Source organism: Acomys russatus, chromosome 8 (genome assembly GCF_903995435.1).
Source record: "Acomys russatus chromosome 8, mAcoRus1.1, whole genome shotgun sequence".
NCBI classification, from domain to species: Eukaryota; Metazoa; Chordata; class Mammalia; order Rodentia; family Muridae; genus Acomys; species Acomys russatus.
This window is the reverse complement of record NC_067144.1, coordinates 43,666,312-43,686,416: the sequence shown is the minus strand read 5'-3', so window position 1 is coordinate 43,686,416 and position 20,105 is coordinate 43,666,312. Positions and strand designations below refer to the sequence as shown.

General features: G+C 40.8%; 1 protein-coding gene across 3 annotated transcripts in view; it reads left to right on the top strand.

Moving 5' to 3' along the window:
- The window catches only part of Nsun3 (NOP2/Sun RNA methyltransferase 3), a 115,080-nt gene that overhangs the window by 17,376 nt on the left and 77,599 nt on the right, over positions 1 to 20,105 (top strand). For all 3 annotated transcript variants that reach the window (XM_051150106.1, XM_051150104.1, XM_051150105.1), the window contains exons 3-4: positions 3,526 to 3,680; positions 4,544 to 4,665. In XM_051150106.1, the coding sequence (XP_051006063.1) occupies positions 3,526 to 3,680; positions 4,544 to 4,665 (277 nt within the window). The remainder of the gene's footprint in view (positions 1 to 3,525; positions 3,681 to 4,543; positions 4,666 to 20,105) is intronic.

Here is a 20,105-nt window from a genome sequence, read left to right as displayed (position 1 = left end):
GTGTAGTATGTGTCTGCTCTTTCAGGAATTCTAAGTGGTTAGCATGACTCTGTGGGCCTTTCTGGTACTTCAGCACTAGATGGCTCCCTAAGTCTGGATTTATTACAGTTCCACTGCTAGGTTTGGTTTTTTTGTTTTGTTTTATTTTGTTTTTGTTGTTGCTGCTACTGGCTCAGCTCCCTGATTCCCCAAGCCACATTTTGTCACACCCGTAGGTATGTAGTTCAGAGTGAACTAGAGGAGGTCCCGAATGTAGTAACTTGTCATTACAGACCTTGCTCCAAAGCTGGGGTAGGCCCGTATGGCTGAGCCGCAGTCACTGTTGATGGTCAGGCACTAAAGCTAAATCTTGTTCTGTGCCACACAGGGAAGGACAGAGCCAGGCTCTCACTTGGTGAATTGATGCACACCTCCCTTCTCTTTCCTTAAAAAGTGAACCTCCTTCTGTCTTTACCTTGAATTGTGTGTATGTTTGTTTTGGGGCACACATGTACACTTGCCAGGGCACACTTGTGGAGGTTTCCGTATGACTTGCAGTAGACAGCTATCTCCATAACATAGCATCCTGGGGACCAACTTTCAGGAGTTAGTTGTCTCCTTCCTCTTTGCCTCCATGGCTCAGACTCAGTGCCAGGCTTCGTGGCAGACTCCTTTACCCACTGAGCATCTCACCAGCCCAGTTACCTCTATCTATATGTCTTGAAGTGACAGATGCTCCCTCTGATTTGTCTTGAGTCAGGAATGAAATGGAGTTGCTAGTTCCATGGTTAAAAACACTGTAACCCGAGCCTGGTGAGGTGGCACTCAGAGAGGCAGAGGCAGGCGGAGCTCTATGAGTTCGAGAACAATCTGGTCTACAGAGCAAATCTAGAACAACCAAGACTACAAAGAGAAACCTAGTCTCAAACAAACAAACAAACAAACAGCAACAAAAACCACTGTAACCCTGGGTTATACCCAGAGCCCGAAGCCTGCCAAGACCAGCATAGCACTGGGGCACTGAGACTGACATTGCTATATCCTGTCTGTTCCTTCGGTGGATTTATGTCCACAGTCCAGAACATCTATAACCAGCCACAGGAGATGTTGGCAAGGTTAGAAGCTTAACTGATGGTGTCATTAAGGCAGGCCTGGAAGCTCTGTCCATAGGCACTGGCCTGTGGACTGAGATTATTAGAATCTACCCCAGTGTTAGTTTTACCAGCTTGGTACTGAGCTCTTGCATCGGTTTAACAACCTCAGCATACCTCAAATGCATTACGGAAAAGAAATCAAAACACTGCTCTTGGAATAGTTTTACCAAGAGCAAGCCCAGGTTTGAATTCTCTACTTCTCTCTCCCTGTGTCTCCCATCTTCTCTCCTGTCTGTAATCTGTCTGTTCTCAGTCTGAAGCTGTGCATGGCTGACTGCTGTCTTGTCTTCTGTCCTTGTGTCTGTGTCCATATCTGTATCTCTAACAAAGATTGCTGCTCCGTATTTATTTCAACAGCACAGAAAACATACATGGGAAGGGAAGAGGGATGCAGAATTTTGGAGCAGAGTTTTACAAGGGATGAAACTTTACTGACTCCAGCTGACCCTGACAAACAGTGCAGCAAACATCATTGCAAACAGACCTATCACCCGATATTCATGACACTTCCGATATTCATTGGGAATATTTGCTTTATAAACTTGCTTTTAGCTTATCTTTTTTCAGCATTCATAACCAGAACACACACACATACACACACACTTTTATAGACCGGGGGCATGGACATGTATATATTTAAGATTTAAACTATGCATTTGCTTATATTATAAAAGTCTGGCTATTACGTTTTTTTCTTAAAGGCAAGTTAAACAAACAGGCTTTTTTATTTTAAGACTTATTTATTATGTATACAATATATTATATCTACATGCAGGCAAGCCTGCATGTGTGCCTGCCCACCAGAAGAGGCCACCAGATCTTATAGATGGTTATGAGCCACCATGTGGTTCTAGGAATGAAACTCAGGACCTCTGGAAGAGTAGCCAGTACTTTTAACCTCTGAGCCATCTCTCCAGCCCCACAATACTCAGTTTTAAGTACTTATCTAAAGATACCATGTCTTTTTTTTTTTTTTTTTAAGATACCATGTCTTAAGTAACCTCAAAGTGTATTGTTAACTCTGCCTGTGAGGTTCAGCAAAAGTTAGTCTTTTTCAACATGAGAGATACATTCATAATAATGATTGCTATGAGTTCTAAGGGAAATTCCTGTACCTCTCTGTCTTACACACTAGAAGCATAAGCCATAGGATGTGTTTGTTTGTTTTTGTACGCCAAGGTTGTGGGAGGGGCATAGAGTTCTTCCCTGTACTCCTAAGCTTGATTTCAGCTAGGCTTCTTCTGATTTCACAGAGACAGATATCCCACAGTGTCAAGAGTGTATTTGGTGGTGACATACTCACAAGTCTGTCCAACAGAAGTAAACACCTTCACCTGATACCAAGCATGACTCAGGCCTCGATTTCTAAGCTCCAACCTGGGTGAGGGGAATTGGATCCTCTGTGGTGGTCTCAATGCTGTGCTCCAAGGCAAAGCATTAAGTCTTCTGCTCTTCGAGGTGCTTGGAGTCTGGCTCCCCACTCTGCTTCCTAAGGGTGGTGGATGACTGGTGGCAGCATTCAGCTGCCTGGCCAAGGACAGTGTGTAGCCTCCATCTGCAAGTGTGAGGGCTGTGAGTCTGACACAGGGTTTCACTGGGCCAGGCCATTCTACTGGGTTGCACGTATTAAGTCTGAACTTCATTCCTTTCCCTTTCCCAAGTAGGAGGGATCTTTTTCATTACACTGCCTAGAATTGGAGGGGTGTTGACAAGGACACCTCTTTCTTTTCTGCTTCCTTCAGTGTTAAAACCAGACACTATCTTTCAGCTGGTTCCCCAAGCCCTTAAAAGCAGTGTCTCTTTGGGAAGATCACCACTAAAGGTCTTCTTCAGCCACCATCTTGTTCTCAGTTTCTGTCACATTTAATGGTAACAGCCACTATGCGGGTATGATTCTCATTTTACCAATCCCCACAAGGAAACCAAGGCTGTCACTGAGTTAAGTACCTTTCCAAGGCTCTCACCTCACACTTTCTACCCATGTTTCTCTTACTGGGAGCTCATATAATACACACACACACACACACACACACACACACACACACACACACACACACTGTATTACCTTCATTTAAAATGAATGTGGTGTTGTACCTGTACGTGAGTTATTTCTTATAAATCATCTCTATGAATAAATAAGTTTTCAAATTAAACTTGATTAAATAAACATGAGAGCTTCTGGGAAGGTATGAGGCATAACAATGTATAAATGTTTTATAATAAAATATGTATGTATTTTTGTTTCTAAAATTATCATAGTGTTTACTTATGAACTCTATCTCTATATAACTCTGACGCATTGATTTTTTTTCAGAATTTATTTGATAAAACTAGACATTTACCAATTTTGTTGCCTTGGAATACTTGGAGCTTTTTAATCCTTTGTATTTAGGTTATCTTCTTTGTAATGAATATGATAGCCTGAGAGTGAGATGGCTGAGACAGACGTTGGAATCTTTCATCCCACAGCCTTTGATAAATGTAATTAAAGTGTCTGAATTGGATGGCAGAGATATAGGAGATGCCCAGCCTGAAACATTTGACAAGGTACTTTTATTGTATTGTGAAAAACTGACAGATTCCCAGTGATACGGTATTGTGCTGCTCTGTTGTTCCTTTCTGCCTGCTTCCAGATGGTACACTTTCTCAGTGCTCTGGGAGACTGTGATACAGTGAATGCGGAGGCATTTTTCATTTGATGGTTAATATGGTTCAGTGGAAACAGTGATGTTGGGTTTGGGGATTATAGAAAGCTTTCTATTTTTCTGGTACCTCTGAGTTACTCTGGAAATGATCAGAACCACTAAAAAAATTGTACGTTTTACTTTAATTCAGTAACGTTTCATATCAGTATGATAGATAAGAAGCCATTTCAGTATATTAAAATTGAAATTTTAATTCCTAAAAATAAACACCACTCTGGGTTCAGTTGCCAATAGTATAAAATTTTACTAGGATAGAAAAAAAATACGAGTTCAGAAATACAGTTATATTTTCTGAAGATGAGCAGTTTTTATAAGTTTTAGCAGTAGTCATCAAGAATGTTAAATTCGACCAAGTGTAATGGTACACGCCTTTAATCTGAGTACATGGAAGGCAGAGGCAAGTGGATCTCTGACTTCGAAGCCAGCCTGGTCTATACAGTGAGTTCCAGTAGAGCCAGGGATACACAGAGAAACCCTGTCTTGAACCCTGTTTTCAATTAACAGATGCATAAGCCTGTTCATGTTCCCTCTTTCCACTGAAGATGTCCCATAGAACTATTTGCAAACTGAGGCAAATGTATAAGAGGACTTGGAGTGTCCCATCTTGGGTCACTAAGGCCATGGTTTTCTTTGTGTGCTGTTTGTCATGGAGCCCTACCACATCCATATAAGTATATGTGCATTGCACGCCTTTGTTTCCTCCAGGTGCTAGTTGATGCTCCGTGCTCAAATGATCGGAGCTGGCTGCTGTCCTCAGACTCACAGAAAGCTGCCTGGAGGATCCATCAGAGGAGCAGCCTGCCTGTCCTACAGGGAGACCTCCTAAGGTGAGAACTGCTTATTGAAGGCTTTTTTTGGGGTTCCAGATGTAACTTTGAGCTGCAGCCAAGCCTGTCAGGCCGGCAAACAGAACACTTTCTTGTAGATGTTCTGAGTAATTCTCCAAAGGTTGCAAGCAAAAACTTGCAAAGTGTCTTTTTTAAGCTTTCATTCTGTATTGTCTCCTCCCCTCAGTGTACCTTTCAAAAGACATCAAAGATTTTGCTATAATTCAAAGTTGTCTCTGACTAGGTTTGTCCCAAGCCAAAGGCTTATCATGCTATTTTACCAGAATTGGAACAGCCTTACCATGGAAGTAGTTTTGTACCAGGTTCATAGTTTGGTAATTTTCTGGACAAGTGAATCTCCTGAGAAGATTCACATTTGTCTTCCTCGTTTTTTGTTTGTTTGTTTGTTTGTTTGTTCCTTTTTTTTTCTAAGCTGTTAGTAAGTGATGAGACTTCCAGCATTTTTTTTTTTCATCTCTCATGAAATATCATTCATTGCTTTTTCTTTCTGGCATTACCAATCTCTTTGGATTTTCTGTTTTATTTAATGCTTCCCTTCCTATTTGTCTCAATTTACTGTTTTCTGCTTGCTTCGTTTTTGCACACCTTTTCTCATTAAAGCTCTTAAATATCTGCTAATCTTTAAATATTTTTCTATGTTAACATTACTTCAATCCACATTTGAAATAAATGTGACAGGATTTTGAAGTTTTGTTCTTTTCTCCTCCTCCTCTTCTATTAGTGTGTGTGTGCATGTGTGTGTGTTTGTGTGTGTGTGTAGTTATAGGCAGGGACATATATGGTGCAAGTATGGAGGTCACAGAACAATTTTTGGAAGTCAGTTCTTTTTTTTTTTTAATTTTTTATTATTTATTCTTGTTACATCTCAATGGTTATCCCATCCCTTGTGTCCTCCCATTCTTCCCTCCCTCCCCTTTTCCCCTTATTCCCCTCCCCTATGACTGTTCCTGGGGGGGATTACCTCCCCCTGTATATGCTCATAGGGTATCAAGTCTCTTCTCGGTAACCTGCTGTCCTTCCTCTGAGTGCCACCAGGTCTCCCCCTCCAGGGGACATGGTCAAATGTGAGGCACCAGAGTACATGAGAAAGACATATCCCACTCTCCACTCAAGTGTGGAGACTGTTCTGACCATTGGCTAGATCTGGGTAGGGGTTTAAAGTTTACCGCCTGTATTGTCCTTGGCTGGTGCCTTAGTTTGAGTGGGAACCCTGGGCCCAAATCTGCCTATCATAATGTTCTACTTGTAGGTTTCTAGGACCCTCTGGATCCTTCTACTTTGCCATTCTCCCATGCTTCTCTCATCTAGAGTCCCAATAGGATGTCCTCCCCTCTGTCCCAGTTTCCTGGTAAGTGAAGGCTTTCGTGGGACATGCCCCTTGGGCTAGTATGCAGATATAAGTGAATATATACCATTTAAGTCTTTCTGCTTCTGGGTTAACTCACTCATTATGATCATTTCTAGCTCAATCCATTTATCCACAAATTTCGGGAATTCCTTGTTTTTAATAGCTGAGTAGTATTCCATAGTGTATATGTACCACAGTTTCTTTATCCATTCTTCTACTGAGGGACACTTAGGCTGTTTCCATGATCTGGCTATTATGAATAAGGCTGCTATGAACATGGTTGAGCAAATTTTCCTGTTGTGTGCTGGAGCATCTTCTGGGTATATTCCAAGGAGTGGAATAGCTGGGTCTTGAGGAAGCCCTAGTCCCATTTTTCTGAGATAGCACCAGATAGATTTTCAAAGTGGCTGTACTAGTTTGCATTCCCACCAGCAATGAAGGAGTGTTCCTCTCTCCCCACATCCTCACCAGCATGTGGTGTCACTTGAGTTTTTGATCTTAGCCATTCTGATGGGTGTAAGATGGAATCTCAGAGTTGTTTTGATTTGCATTTCCCTGATGACCAAGGAGGTTGAGCATTTCTTTAAGTGTTTCTCAGCCATTTGATGTTCCTCTGTTGAGAATTCTGTTTAATTCCAAGCCCCATTTCTCAATTGGGTTATTTGGTTTGGTGGTGTTTAGCTTCTTGAGTTCTTTATATATTTTGGATATTAGACCTTTGTCAGATGTACGGTTGGTGAAGATCTTTTCCCAGACTGTAGGCTGTCGCTTTGTTCTCTTGGCAGTGTCTCCAGCCTTACAAAAGCTTCTCAGCCTCACGAGGTCCCATTTATTAATTGTTGACATTAAGGCTTGGGCTGTTGGTGTTCTGTTCAGGAAGTTGTCTCCTGCGCCAATATGTTCCAGGCTCTTTCCCACTTTTTCTTCTAAGTGGCTTAGTGTCTCTGGTTTTATGTTGAGGTCTTTAATCCACTTGGATTTGAGTTTTGTGCAAGGTGACAAATATGGGTCCAGTTTCATTTTTTTACACATAGACCTCCAGTTAGACCAGCACCATTTGTTGAAGATGCTATCCTTTTTCCATTGAATGGATTTGGCTCCTTTGTCAAAAATCAAGTGACCATATGTGTGTGGATTCATATCTGGGTCTTTGATTCGATTCCACTGATCAACCAGCCTGTTGCTGTGCCAGTACCAAGCTGTTTTAATTACTATTGCTTTATAGTACAGTTTGAGATCAGGTGTGGAGATTCCTCTGGAGCACCTTTTATTGTACAAGATTGTTTTAGCTATCCTGTGTTTTTTGTTTTTCCATATGAAGTTCAGTATTGAACTTTAAATGTCTTTAAAAAATTGTGTAGTTATTTTGATAGGGATTGCATTGAATCTGTAGATTGCTTTTGGTAAGATGGCCATTTTTACTATGTTAATTCTCCCGATCCATGAGCAAGGAAGATCATGCCATCTTCTCAGGTCATCTTCAATCTCTTTCTTCAGAGTTTTGAAATTTTTTTCATACAAGTCCTTCACTTGCTTAGTTAGAGTGACTCCTAGATATTTTATATTGCTTGTGGCTAATGTGAAGGATGTGGCTTTCCTAATTTCTTCCTCTGCAAGCTTGTCATTTGTGTATAGGAAGGCTACAGACTTTTTTGAGTTAATTTTGTATCCAGCTAATTTGCTGAAGGTGTTTATCAGCTGTAGGAGTTCTCTGGTGGAATTTTGAAGGTCCCTTATGTACACTATCATATCATCTGCAAACAGGGATAATTTGACTTCCTCCTTTCCCATTTGGATACCCTTGATCTCCTTTTGTTGTCTTATTGCTCTGGCTAGAACTTCGAGTACTATATTGAAGAGATATGGAGAGAGTGGGCAGCCTTGCCTTGTTCCTGATTTTAGAGGAATTTCCTTGAGTAGCTCACCATTTACTTTGATTTTGGCTATTGGCTTGCTAATATATAGCCTTTATTATGTTGAGGAAAGTGCCTTGTATCCCTGATCTTTCTAAAACTTTAAACATGAATGGGTGTTGGATTTTATCAAATGCTTTCTCTGCATCTAAAGAGATGATCATGTGGTTTTTTATTTTCAGTTTGTTTATATGGTGGATTACATTGATGGATTTACATATATTAAACCATCCCTGCATGCCTGGAATGAAGCCTACTTGGTCATGATGAATGATATCTTTGATGTGTTCTTGTATTCGTTTTGCAAGTATTTTATTTAGTATTTTTGTATCGGTGTTCATAAGAGAAATTGGTCTGAAATTCTCTTTCTTTGTTGAGTCTTTATGAGGTTTAGGTATCAATGAGATTATGGCCTCATAGAATGAATTTGGTAATATTCCATCCATTTCTATCTTTTGGAGTAGCTTGAAGAGTATCGGTATTAGCTCACCCTTGAAGGTCTGGTAGAATTCTGCACTGAAACCATCTGGCCCTGGGCTTTTTTTGGTTGGGAGACTATCAATGATTGCTTCTATTTCTGTAGGGGAAATGGGACTATTTAGATTGTTTATCTGTTCTTTACTCAACTTTGGCAAATGAAATTGATCAAGAAAATCATCCATTTCCCTTAGATTTTCAAATTTTGTGGCATATATGCCTTCAAAGTAGGATCTTATGATTCTTTGCATTTCTTCAGTGTCTGTTGTTATGTCTCCCTTTTCGTTTCTGATTTTGTTGATTTCAATACTGTCTCTCTGCCTTTTAGTTAGTTTGGCTAATGGTCTGTCTATCTTGTTGATTTTTTCAAAGAACCAGCTCTTGTTTTTGTTGATTCTTTGGACTGTTTTCTTAGTTTCTAATTTGTTAATTTCAGCCCTGAGTTTGATTATTTCCAGAAGTCTACTCCTTTTGGGTGTTTCTGCTTCTTTTTTTTCTAGGGCTTCCAGTTGTGTCGTTAAGATGCTTATGTGTGATGCTTCTAATTTCTTTTTAAAGGCACTTAGTGCTATGAATTTTCCTCTTAGCACTGCTTTCAATGTATCCCACAAATTTGGGTACGTTGTTCCTTCATTTTCATTGAATTTCAGAAACTCCTTGATTTCTTTCTTTATTTCTTCCCTGACCCAGGTGTCATTTAGCAGAGAGTTGTTTAGTTTCCATGTACGTGTAGGCTTTTTGTTATTTCTGTTGTTGTTGAATTGCAGCCTAAGAGCATGGTGATCTGATAGGATACAAGGTATTATTTCAATCCTCTTGTATCTGTTGAGGTTTGCTTTGTGACCTACGATGTGATCAATTTTGGAAAAGGTTCTATGTGGTGCAGAGAAGAAGGTATATTCTTTCTTGTTTGGGTGAAAGGTCCTATAGATATCTGTTAGATCCATTTGACCCATAGCATTGGCTAATGATGTTATTTCTCGGTGTAGTTTCTGTTTCAATGACTTATCCTTCAGTGAGAATGGGGTGTTGAAGTCCCCCACTATTATTCTGTGGGGATCGATGTGTGATTTAAGCTTTTTTAGCAGATCTTTTACAAATGTGGGTGCCCTTGTATTGGGAGCATAGATGTTCAGAATTGTGATTTCATCTTGGTTGACTTTACCTTTGATGAGTATGAAGTGTCCTTCCTCATCCCTTTTGATTAATTTTGGTTGAAAGTCTATTTTGTTCAATACTAAAATGGCTATACCTGCTTGCTTCTTGTGACCATTTGCTTGGAATATTTTTTTCCAACCTCTTACCCTGAGGTAATGCCTATCATTATGGGTGAGATGTGTTTCTTGAATGCAGAAGAATGTTGGATCTTGTTTATGCACCCATTCAGTTAGTCTGTGTCTTTTTATTGGAGAATTGAGACCATTGATGTTGAGAGATATTAATGACCAGTGACTGTTCAGAGTCTTAATTTTGATGTTGGTTCCAGTCGAGCATTTGTGTAGTTGTGTTTTTGCCATGGGATAGTTATCTATTTCCTGGGTAGTTTTGGTTGTAGCTTGACCCTTTGGGATGGAGTTTTCCTTCTAGTACCTTCTATAAAGCTGGATTTGCGGATAGGTACTGTTTGAATTTGTTTTTGTCCTGGAATATTTTGTTTTTTCCATTAATGGTTATTGATAATTTTGCTGGGTAAAGTGGTCTGGCCTGGCATCTGTGTTCTCTTAGGGTTTGCAGGATCTCTGTCCAGGCCCTTCTGGCTTTTATGGTCTCTGCTGAGAAGTCAGGTGTAATTCTGATAGGTTTGCCATTAAATGTTATTTGGCCCTTTTCCCTTGCAGCTTTTAATATTTTTTCTTCATTCTGTATGTTTTGTGTTTTGATTATTATGTGCCGGGCAGTTTGTCTTTTCTGGTCAATTCTATTTGGTGTTCTGGAGGCCTCTTGTATGTTTATAGGCATCTCTTTCTTTAGATTGGGGAAATTTTCTTCTATGATTTTATTAAGAATAGTTTCTGGGCCTTGGAGACTGATATCTTCTCTTTCTTCAATGCCTATTATCCTCAGATTTCTTGTTTTCATGGTATCCTTAATTTCTTGGATGTTTTGTGTCAGGAGTTTTACAGATTTCGCATTTTCCTTAATGGTTGCTTCAAGATCTGTGATTGTATCTTCTAGACCTGAGATTCGTTCTTTCATCTCTTGGATTCTGTTAGAAAAGCTCACCTCTGCGTTGCTCGCCTTCTTCTCTGTGTGTTTATCATTGAATCCATTTTCGTCTTCAGATCTTGGACTGATTTTTTGATTTTTTTCATCTGGTTGTTTGCATTTTCCAGAAATTTTTCCAGTTCCACTCTATGTGCTTCTTTTATGTCTCTCACCTGTTTGGCTGCGTCCTCCTGCATTTGATTACGAATTTTATTTGTTTCCTCCATTAATATCCTCATTACTAAGGATTTAAGGTCATTTTCTTATATTTCCGTTGTATTTGAGTTCTCTGGGTTGTTTTCTTTGGGATAGCTGGAAACTGGAGACGCCATGTTGTTTTGGGGGTTTTTGCATATGCTTTTACGCTGTCCTGTAGACATCTTGGTGCCTTTGTTTTTGTTGGGTAGCTTCCAGAGTTGGATGGAGGGAGTCTGATGATAGATTCACTTGTTTTCTCACGATTTCCGTAGGCTGGAAGCTCTGATACTTCACTGGTGTGGATGGCAGAAGGTTAGCCCTGTCATTTTGGTCTCTCACAGCCAGTGGTCCTCAGCTCCCCTGTGCTGTGGGTCCTGCAATCGTTCTGGGTCTCTGACTGAGCGTTGGGTCAGGCCAAGGTATCCACAGCCTTCTGGGTTCCCTGCCAAGTCCAGCCAGGGACACTGGGCCCGAACCACATGCCGAGCTCAGCTAGATTCTCAGGGCCTGAACTGTCTGCCGAGCTCAGCTAGGGATTCTGGGCACAAAATGCACACAGGGTCCAGCCAGAATTTTGGGGGCCTGGGACTGTGCACCAAGCTCAGCTAGGGGCTTTTGGCCCAAAGTGCGTGCTGTGGTCAATTATTGACTCAGGGCCTGAACTGTCCACCAAGCTCAGCCAGGAATTCTGGATTCAAACTGCACACTGTGTCCAACCAGAGTCTTAGAGCCGGGACTGTGCCAAAAGCTCTGCTAGAGTCTCTGGGCCTAATCTGTCTGCCAAGCACAGTTAGGGACTCAGGCCCCAAACTGCACGCCGAGCTCCACCCGAGTCTCTGGGGTGGAATTGTGCACCGAGCTCAGCCAGGGACTCTGGACTCACACTGCACGCTGAATTCAGCCCGGGACTCCGGACCTATACTGTGTGGACAGTCCAGCCAGAGTCTTGGAGCTGCCAAGCCTGTGCGCACAGGTCAACTAGAGTCTCTGGGCCCAATCTGCCCGGCAAGTCCAGCTAGGGCCTCTGGGCTGAATCTACGTGCTGACCTCAGCCTGTGTTAGTGCCTCAGAACTGCCCGCTGAGCTGTGCTGGTGTCTTGGACAGAACTGCTCGTTGATGTGAGCTAGTGCCTCTGATGGAGCTGAGCGTCACAGCAGGAGAACTGCGGCTGTGCTGAGCTGGTGCCTAGGGTGGAAATGAGCGCTCCTCCCAGCCTGTGTCACAGCAGGGGAGCTGTGGCTGAGTTGAGCTAGTGCCTAGGGCAGAATTGCTTGCTGCGCTGAGACAGTGTCTCCATGGCACTACGCACTGAGCTGAACCCGGGACTCTGGGGCTGAACTGTCTGCCGAGTCCAGTTTGGACGCAGCCACCACACTAATTGCCTCCACCGGAAGGCTCAGAGCTGCAAACCTCAGCCACTGCCACTGCCACCGCTGGTGCTGCTGGTGCTGCCGCTGTTGCTGCTGCATCTGCCGCTGCTGTTCTGATCCAAGAAAATCCGCGCTCCTCCTGTGTGCAGGGGCACGCAGGTCCTCCGCACCCTGGTCCCTCCGAACCGTGGAGCACTCCCACTGCCGTGGTGTGGGGACCTTGGTGTCCCTGCTCAGAAATCTGTGCAATTCCCTGAATTGTTCACTGGAGCCTCCACACACGGTCCACACTGCTCGCCGCCATCTTGGATCCTCCCCAGTTCTTTCTTTTCACCATAGATTCCAGGTATGAAATGCAAGGCGTCAGGTTTGCATGGCAAATGCTTTTTACCTGTTCAGATACCTCACCTCCCCAGAGTTGATAGCATCTCTTAAGATCTCTTCCTCTGTTTCTTCCTTCTTTCTTTCTTTTGTATATTTTTTCCACAACATTTTGCTATGTAACCCAGCCTGGCTTCCAACACGTTTCAAACCTCCTGCCTCACCCTTCTAAGTGTTTAGATTCTAGTCAGAGCCATTATGTCCAGCTAAAATATATTTTTAATTGTACTCATAATATCTGGAAATACTAATATTGTAAAAACTATTGAATGATATAAGCCTCTTGGCCACACATCTAACCACATACCAGCTTCAAGACAAACCATTGGGTTAACTTTGTTTTATATGCCTGTAGATGTTCTGCATCCATCTCTGTGTATGTAAGTACATATACATATAGAACTAGATTAAAAATAGTGGATGTTATTATGTGCATATGGTCGTTAACTTGTAGTACTTTTTACTTGTAATATTTCAGTCTTTGTGTACATCTAGTTTGTTCTCAACCTCTGTTAACTATTTAAGAGGAACAGTCTAATGTATTGTGTTCTTCCTCTTTCAAAAACATTTGCATGCTGTCTTTTGTCTCAATGGACATGTATAATACAATTTTTCTTGATTATGTTTATATTACCTTTCAGAATATATGATGCTACTCTATCCTCTTAGTTACAGTTTACTTTGGTGAATGCTTACTCTCCTAACAATAATCGCCTCTCTATATTTGTGATGATGTTTTCTTGGCTTGCTCCTAAGTTGTAACTTCTCTATATTTTTCTTAATTTTTACTTAACTCATCTCACAAAACTTTGTTTTCTTAAGAAGCTAATATCATTTTACTGTCTGATGGGTTCAAATGATACAACATCTAAATTGAGATTTCTCCCTAGCCTTGGACATGTGCACGCAGTAACCTACCAGAGAGCTCTAGACACATAAGTCTCAGTTAAGTTAAAACTTATAATTCATAATGCTTTATTAGTCCCACTGACAAATATCAATAAAATAAAAATGAAAACAAAAGCCTTATCAATCTGCCTGTTCTCTGTCTTAGAAGATGCCATGCTACCATGTCCTTGCCAGTCCTCACTACACGCTTTCTCCTGTTTCCAGTCAATCCCTAAGACATTTCGGTTGTAACTGTTGACATCTGTCAACTCCATCCAGTTCTCTCAATTCTTCACAGCCTAACCTCGACAGTGCCAGTATCTATCACTGAAACAATTTCAGCTGCCTTCTGACAGCTCTCCAGCGTGAGCTCTACCACTTCGTTGTACATAGAAGCCAAAGAGATGCATCTGACTTGTAAATCTAAACCCTCACTATCCTACCAGCCTTTTCCTGCTTCCACCTTAGCAGCCAGATTTCCAGCTCTTTACCATAATAGTCATTCCACCTGACTTGCTCTTACTTCATTACCCTTCACTGTCGTAAGACTCTCCTTGTGCTCTGTTTCAGCCCTACAGCACCTCCCATAGTCCCTGCAGTTTTTTGGTGTGAGGTCTGCATTTCTTGTTTATTTTGCTTTAGATTAATTCATTCTAACCTTTCCTTCTAACTATTGGTTCTTCAGGAATCAGCTTTATTATCCCTGTATTGAAGCCTTAATCCACTCAGTAGGACTAGGGTTGATTGATATTCTTATGATATCTTCACCTTTATTAAAATGGTGTGTGTGTGTGTGTGTAGTTGCTGTCCACTTGACAGTTGTCTATGGTTATAGCCTTTCAACAAAACTGTAATCATCTTGGAGAATAGAGTTTTTATTTTCAATGTGATGCCCAACATATAAAGTAGCTCAGTTAATAATTGTTTAAAAAACAGTAAATTCCAAAGCTGGACTATTTGGAATACCCAGGTATAATTACTCTGGCCGAAGTTAGTCCGTTCAAAATACTCTTGTTATCATTATTGTGCTGTAAGGTAATTAGGCATAAATGTAAATCAATTTACATATTATATTTTGATTACTATAGCTTTTACATACACAAACCATGCTTTTGGTTTGACTTTATTTTTTCATACTAAGTTTTCTTTTAAGATGCTATAGCATTTCAGTCATTATGAAGGTCACTACATACTGCCGTCTCTTATGATGTCAGAGCTGGAGCTGTTCCTCAGTAGGCCCTCCACTCCCCTACCCTCTTAACTGTCTGAAAAAGATGGCTTAAGTTAGAGTAGATTCACAGGGCACAAAACAGTGTCAGTCACAATCAGTGCCAGGTTTCATGTCATCATATGTACCTGGGAAAGGCCATCACTGCAGCTGTCCTCCAGCCTCTCCTGTGAGCAGTGGTTACAGGCTTTGAATGCCTTGCCTCTGATCCTAGGCTGCTCTGGAGGGAGATTACTAGAAGCAGCTAATATTCGTATCTGGCTAAGTTATAATGATGAGGAGGGCAAAGAGCCAAGTACATAAGCCTTCCCACATTTAAAAAAAATGATTTCCTGATACAGACAAGTCCTGGGGTTAAAAAGATAAAACATACTAAACAATCTCTCCTTATCTCCCTTTCTCTACTTCAGAAAAGAATGGATTATGGAAATTCTAAAAATCAGAGATATCATTATCATTTACAAAGGTGTTTCTTTGGCCTCTGTTTTTAATTTTCCTTACATACTTTTCTTTTAAGAAAAGGTATAATCATTTTATTCTGTAATATGAGATAAATGGATTTCCATGCAATATAAAAGAGAGTAATGGATATGTATGAGTGTCATTCAGTGTGTGGTGGCGGTGGCCTGTATTTCCTGGCCTGTGGGTTGGATGAGCTGGTCCAGATGCACCTTGCTTCCTGCTGAGAACAGACCTTGAGCTCAATAGTCCCAAGGTCCTGTTTCTTACTCAGGGCCAACTAGAGTGCTCTGGGTGAGGCCGGTGGTCTGGCCTCTAGGCCAGGTGGGAGGTGGAGAATGAGTTAGGGCCCACTCCCCCAGTGTTAGAGGTTAGCTCTTTTAGAATCAGATGGCTGGTATCAGATGGCAGTGGAGACTTGGGAACTCCACCAGCCCATGATAATACCAAAACTGTTACAGCTCCTTGTTTAAGCTGTTGGCAGATGCCTGAAACTCACTGGCAGGCAGGCCCAGGCCGGGCAATGCTTCACCAGGTGTCAGCACCATGCTAGGCTAGCTAGAAGCAGTGGTGGAGCAGGCCCCAGCAGCTGCAAATGCAGTTCTACCATTACTGCCTGACTAGCAGGTGTCCAGTGGTGGTTCCCCACAGAATAAATGCAGTCTCAGATGGTTGTAGTAGAGCAACGGCAAGCAAGAGAGCCCCTAAGCATGATAACCAGCCTTTATTTATAAACCTTGGGCATGGGGGAGGGGTTTGAGGGTGAATGTGTCTGATTCAATAAGGCTAAGGATGTCAGGAAATTTAATTTACATACAGTGGCACAGTACCTCATTTACATGCAGTAATAAGGGCCCTATCACAAGGAGAAAGCAGTACTTAATTATCCTATGGGGGAAGGAATGTATGCTAAGTATGATCAAAGGTCATTTGCTGGTGGCTAGGATCTCCTCAGCATAGGATAGGGCACTTTCAGGAATTCTCTGTGCTTGTTGAACAAGCTCCTTATCAGGAAAGGGTCATTTTCCTTGAGGACTTTGGTACACTCCCTACAAGATCTGGGGTTACCAGATCAGGTGGAGTGGGAACCCCACTGAGAAAAGGGACTCCACCTTCATAATACCGAGTGCAAAGTGGCTATTGGAGAAGTCAGACTTCAACCTTATCCAGCAGAGTCCCACATATGAGTCTTGGCTAATTTGTAAAGAATTGACAAATCTGTTTCTACCATTATCATCTTCCTTACTGGTGCCCCATTTTTGACCACGTTCCATTGATGGGGAGGCCTGGTGGCACTCAGAGGAAGGATAACAGGCTACCAAGAAGAGACTTGATACCCTATGAGCATATACAGGGGGAGGAGGTCCCCCTCAGTCACAGACATAGGGGAGGGGAGTAGAGGGAAAGCAGAAGGGAGGGGGGAATGGGAGGATACAAGGGATGGGCTAACAATTGAGATGTAATATGAATAAATTAATAAAATATTAAAAAAATAAAATAAATAAAGTTTTAGAAAAAAAAAAAAGAATTGACAAATCCTTGCATTTGTTTGCAAAGGACATTTAGGAAAAAAGGAAGCATGTGTTGCCTGGCCTGATACTGTGGATAAAGGATGGATGGTACTCAAAAAGGAGAGGAGCAGTGGCTCCAGAGAGTGAACTAGACATGTGCCTCAGGCTGGAAGCCAGCACTGGAGGGCCTGAAACAGAAGCATCGCTACTTGAGGCCTCTATGAACATTCCTAGAAGTGTTTTAGTGATTTCTTGGATACCTAATCTTCACAGGGTTTAGAATTTTAGCTTTTGAAAATTAATAGTCTACAGTCATATATTAATATTTATTTAGTGGGGGGCTTTATGTTAATTATTTTCCCCCTTGTTTTTTTGAGACAGGTTTCTCTTTTCTCTGTCTAGCCTTGGCTGTCCTGGATTCACTTTGTAGACCCAGCTGGTCTTGAACCCACAGAGATCCCCCTGCCTCTGCCTCCTAAGTTTTATGTTAATTTCTAAAAAGAACTATTAGTAGATGTGTAAATTGTCTTGTGTTTTGTTGGTGAGGTGTTTTCTGGTGCTGAAGATCAAAGCTAGAGCCTTGCAGATGCTGGGCAAACTTTCCATATCTGGCCTGAGCTCTGTCCTCAGCTCTAATATTCTCTTATAAAATTCATTAAAAACAGATCTATATAAAGTATTGTATGTAATCATGATAATAGTAATTTAATGTACTGTTTTTAGCATTGATAGCTAAAACCATGAAAAGCACAGTGATCACAGAGGACAAATCTTCAAAGCATATGAGTTCAGTGCAAACTAAGTAGGGACTCTGGTTTATATGAAAATCTCTGTTGCATTTTTCAAGGATAAAGATCCAAATTATATAAAATTATATCACACAAACATCCGCTTAACTATTCTTAGAATATAAGATGAAAGGAAAAATTAAAGGAATAATTGAACATAACCCAATTGATTCATAGAATTCTGTCTAAAACATACCTTTATGATTGCTTCTCAAAATAAGTTCCAAGCCAGTCATTGTTTGTGTGTCATGTGTATATACATCTACACGATAAAATTCTGTCACTCTATTTACATTTCAATATATTCAGAAGAATATGGAGTAGAGAAATATGCTGAAAGTGATAACCACAGCGTTGTTTTAGAAAGTGGCTTTGATATTTGTGCAGGGGAAGTTTACATGATTTGGAGTTGGGAAAGTGCTAACGGGGGAGCATGATTTATCACAAAAATATAGGTATCTTATTGCAGTAATGTATCATGTCATCCATTTCCTAGAAGAAAATCAATCACACATAAAATACTGACCCCTCTGGTTTTCTTTTCTCACTACTTGACAAGTAAAATTAAGTTTGAGAACTCCTTGAAAGAGGAAGCTTAGATTATTGGGTAATGTTTTGAAAATTTGTATAAATCATCCAGATAACGAGTCTTAAAAAGAGGTACACTGACAGCACGAATTGTGTTTTAAAAGGCACAATAAAAAAATGACTAACATTTATTCTCTGATGTTCTTGAGCTAAGCTGACAACTCCTCATGACGTGGAGCGTGGGCCTTTATCATATATCAATAGAGTGACCAGTAAAGTCAGTCCAGATATTGGAAGAGTAATCATAGGCTATGTGCTTACATCCACGTGGGAGGCTTCTTCCACTATTTCTGCTGTGAGATACGCTTTCCTCTCAGAGTTCCTATCACTCAACATTGCATGTTGTCATCACATGCTTAGTCGTACATGTTTGGAATCTAGAAAACAGAAGCAAATTATTTCTGCTGACAATAGTAGCACTGAGGTTCTTCCTCCTCCTGTGTTGTCTCTCCTTTCTACTTTCGTTTTTTAAAGTTAGGGTTGGAAACCAGAGAAGTTCTGAGGTTAATCATCTATAATTTAGCAAAGTGAACTTTTTTATTTATTTTTATTTTTTTGGTGCTGAGGACCAGGGTCAGGAACCTGTGCCTTCTAGGTCCATGATCTCTACACCCAGCCCTTATAACTGTCCTTTTTAATGATAGTTGTCAGACTCTTCATATTAAATGAAAGCATAGAAAGTTCAAGAGAAATCAAACCCTATAGTTTGTGACTATTGTGTTTCAGTCATAAATGAAAATTTACTATGGATTTTGTCAGTAAAAGTGTCTCTAGGATTACAAAATACAATTTTAGTATAAGATTTTATCAGTATTTATTAATTTGTCAGGCATTTATTAAATATCTACTCTGTATGCTCTTTGCCAAGCACTGTAAATAATAAAATGTGTACTTCTAATGTCCTCAGGAAAACATCAGAAAATGTAATAAATGTTGTACTAGAGAAAATAGCTAGAGGGCAGGTAAGGCAAGAAAAGTAGCGCACACACAAATAAATAAGTATAATTTTAAAAAGAAAAATGGGGCTGTATTTTCAGTGTTTCCTACTAGTTTTGTGTTACTTGTTTTGTGCCACATATGCATGTGTGGGGCAGAGGGCAAAACTTTTGGTTCTAGGTTAGAACTGAGGTGGTCAGGTTTGAGGGCACTAACTTGGTTTAGGGCTGGTCTTCCTTGGCCACTAGCTGTTACAATCTTTGCATCTCTTCCTTCATGATGAACCCTGACCCTTGAGGATGGAGTGTGATATATTTGTGGCTGAGTACTCTTCAACACTCTATACACTTACCCTGTGCAATTTGACTAGTGAGTTTTTGCATTAACCACTGACCACTGCACAAAGAAGATTCTCTGCTGATATTTGAGAGCTACCCCCAATACATGGATAAAGAAAAAGAAATTTAGAGAGCAGCTTGATGTTATTTCCCTTTAGCAATCAAATACTGGTGAGGATGGTGGCTAGCGGGGAACCTTCATTTTCCTTTGGTGGGAGTGCAAATTAGTGCAGTCACTGTGGAAATCAGTGTGGTGGTTTCTCATCACATGTAACTGAACTATAACACACTTGGGCATATCCCCAAAGGACTCTGTTTCTCACTGGAAAGACACATACTCATCCCTGTTGATAGCTGCTCCATTCACAATAACTAGGATATGGGGCACCTAGATGTCTATCAATTTATAAATGGACAATGAAAATGTACTTACGTTTAGTGCTATGAATTTTCCTCTTAGCACTGCTTTCAATGTGTCCCACAAATTTGGGTATGTTGTTCCATCATTTTCATTGAATTTCAGGAAGTCTTTTATTTCTTCCCTTATTTCTTCCATGACCCATGTGTCATTAAGTAGAAAGGTGTTTAGTTTCCACGTGTTAGTATGCTTTTTGTTATTTCTGTTGTTGTTGAAATCCAGCCTTAGACCATGGTGATCTCATAAGATACAAGGTATTATTTCAATCTTCTTGTATCTATTGAGGTTTGCTTCATGACCAACTATGTGATCAATTTTAGAGAACGTTCCATGGGGTGCTGAGAAAAAGGTATAATCCTTTGTATTTGGGTG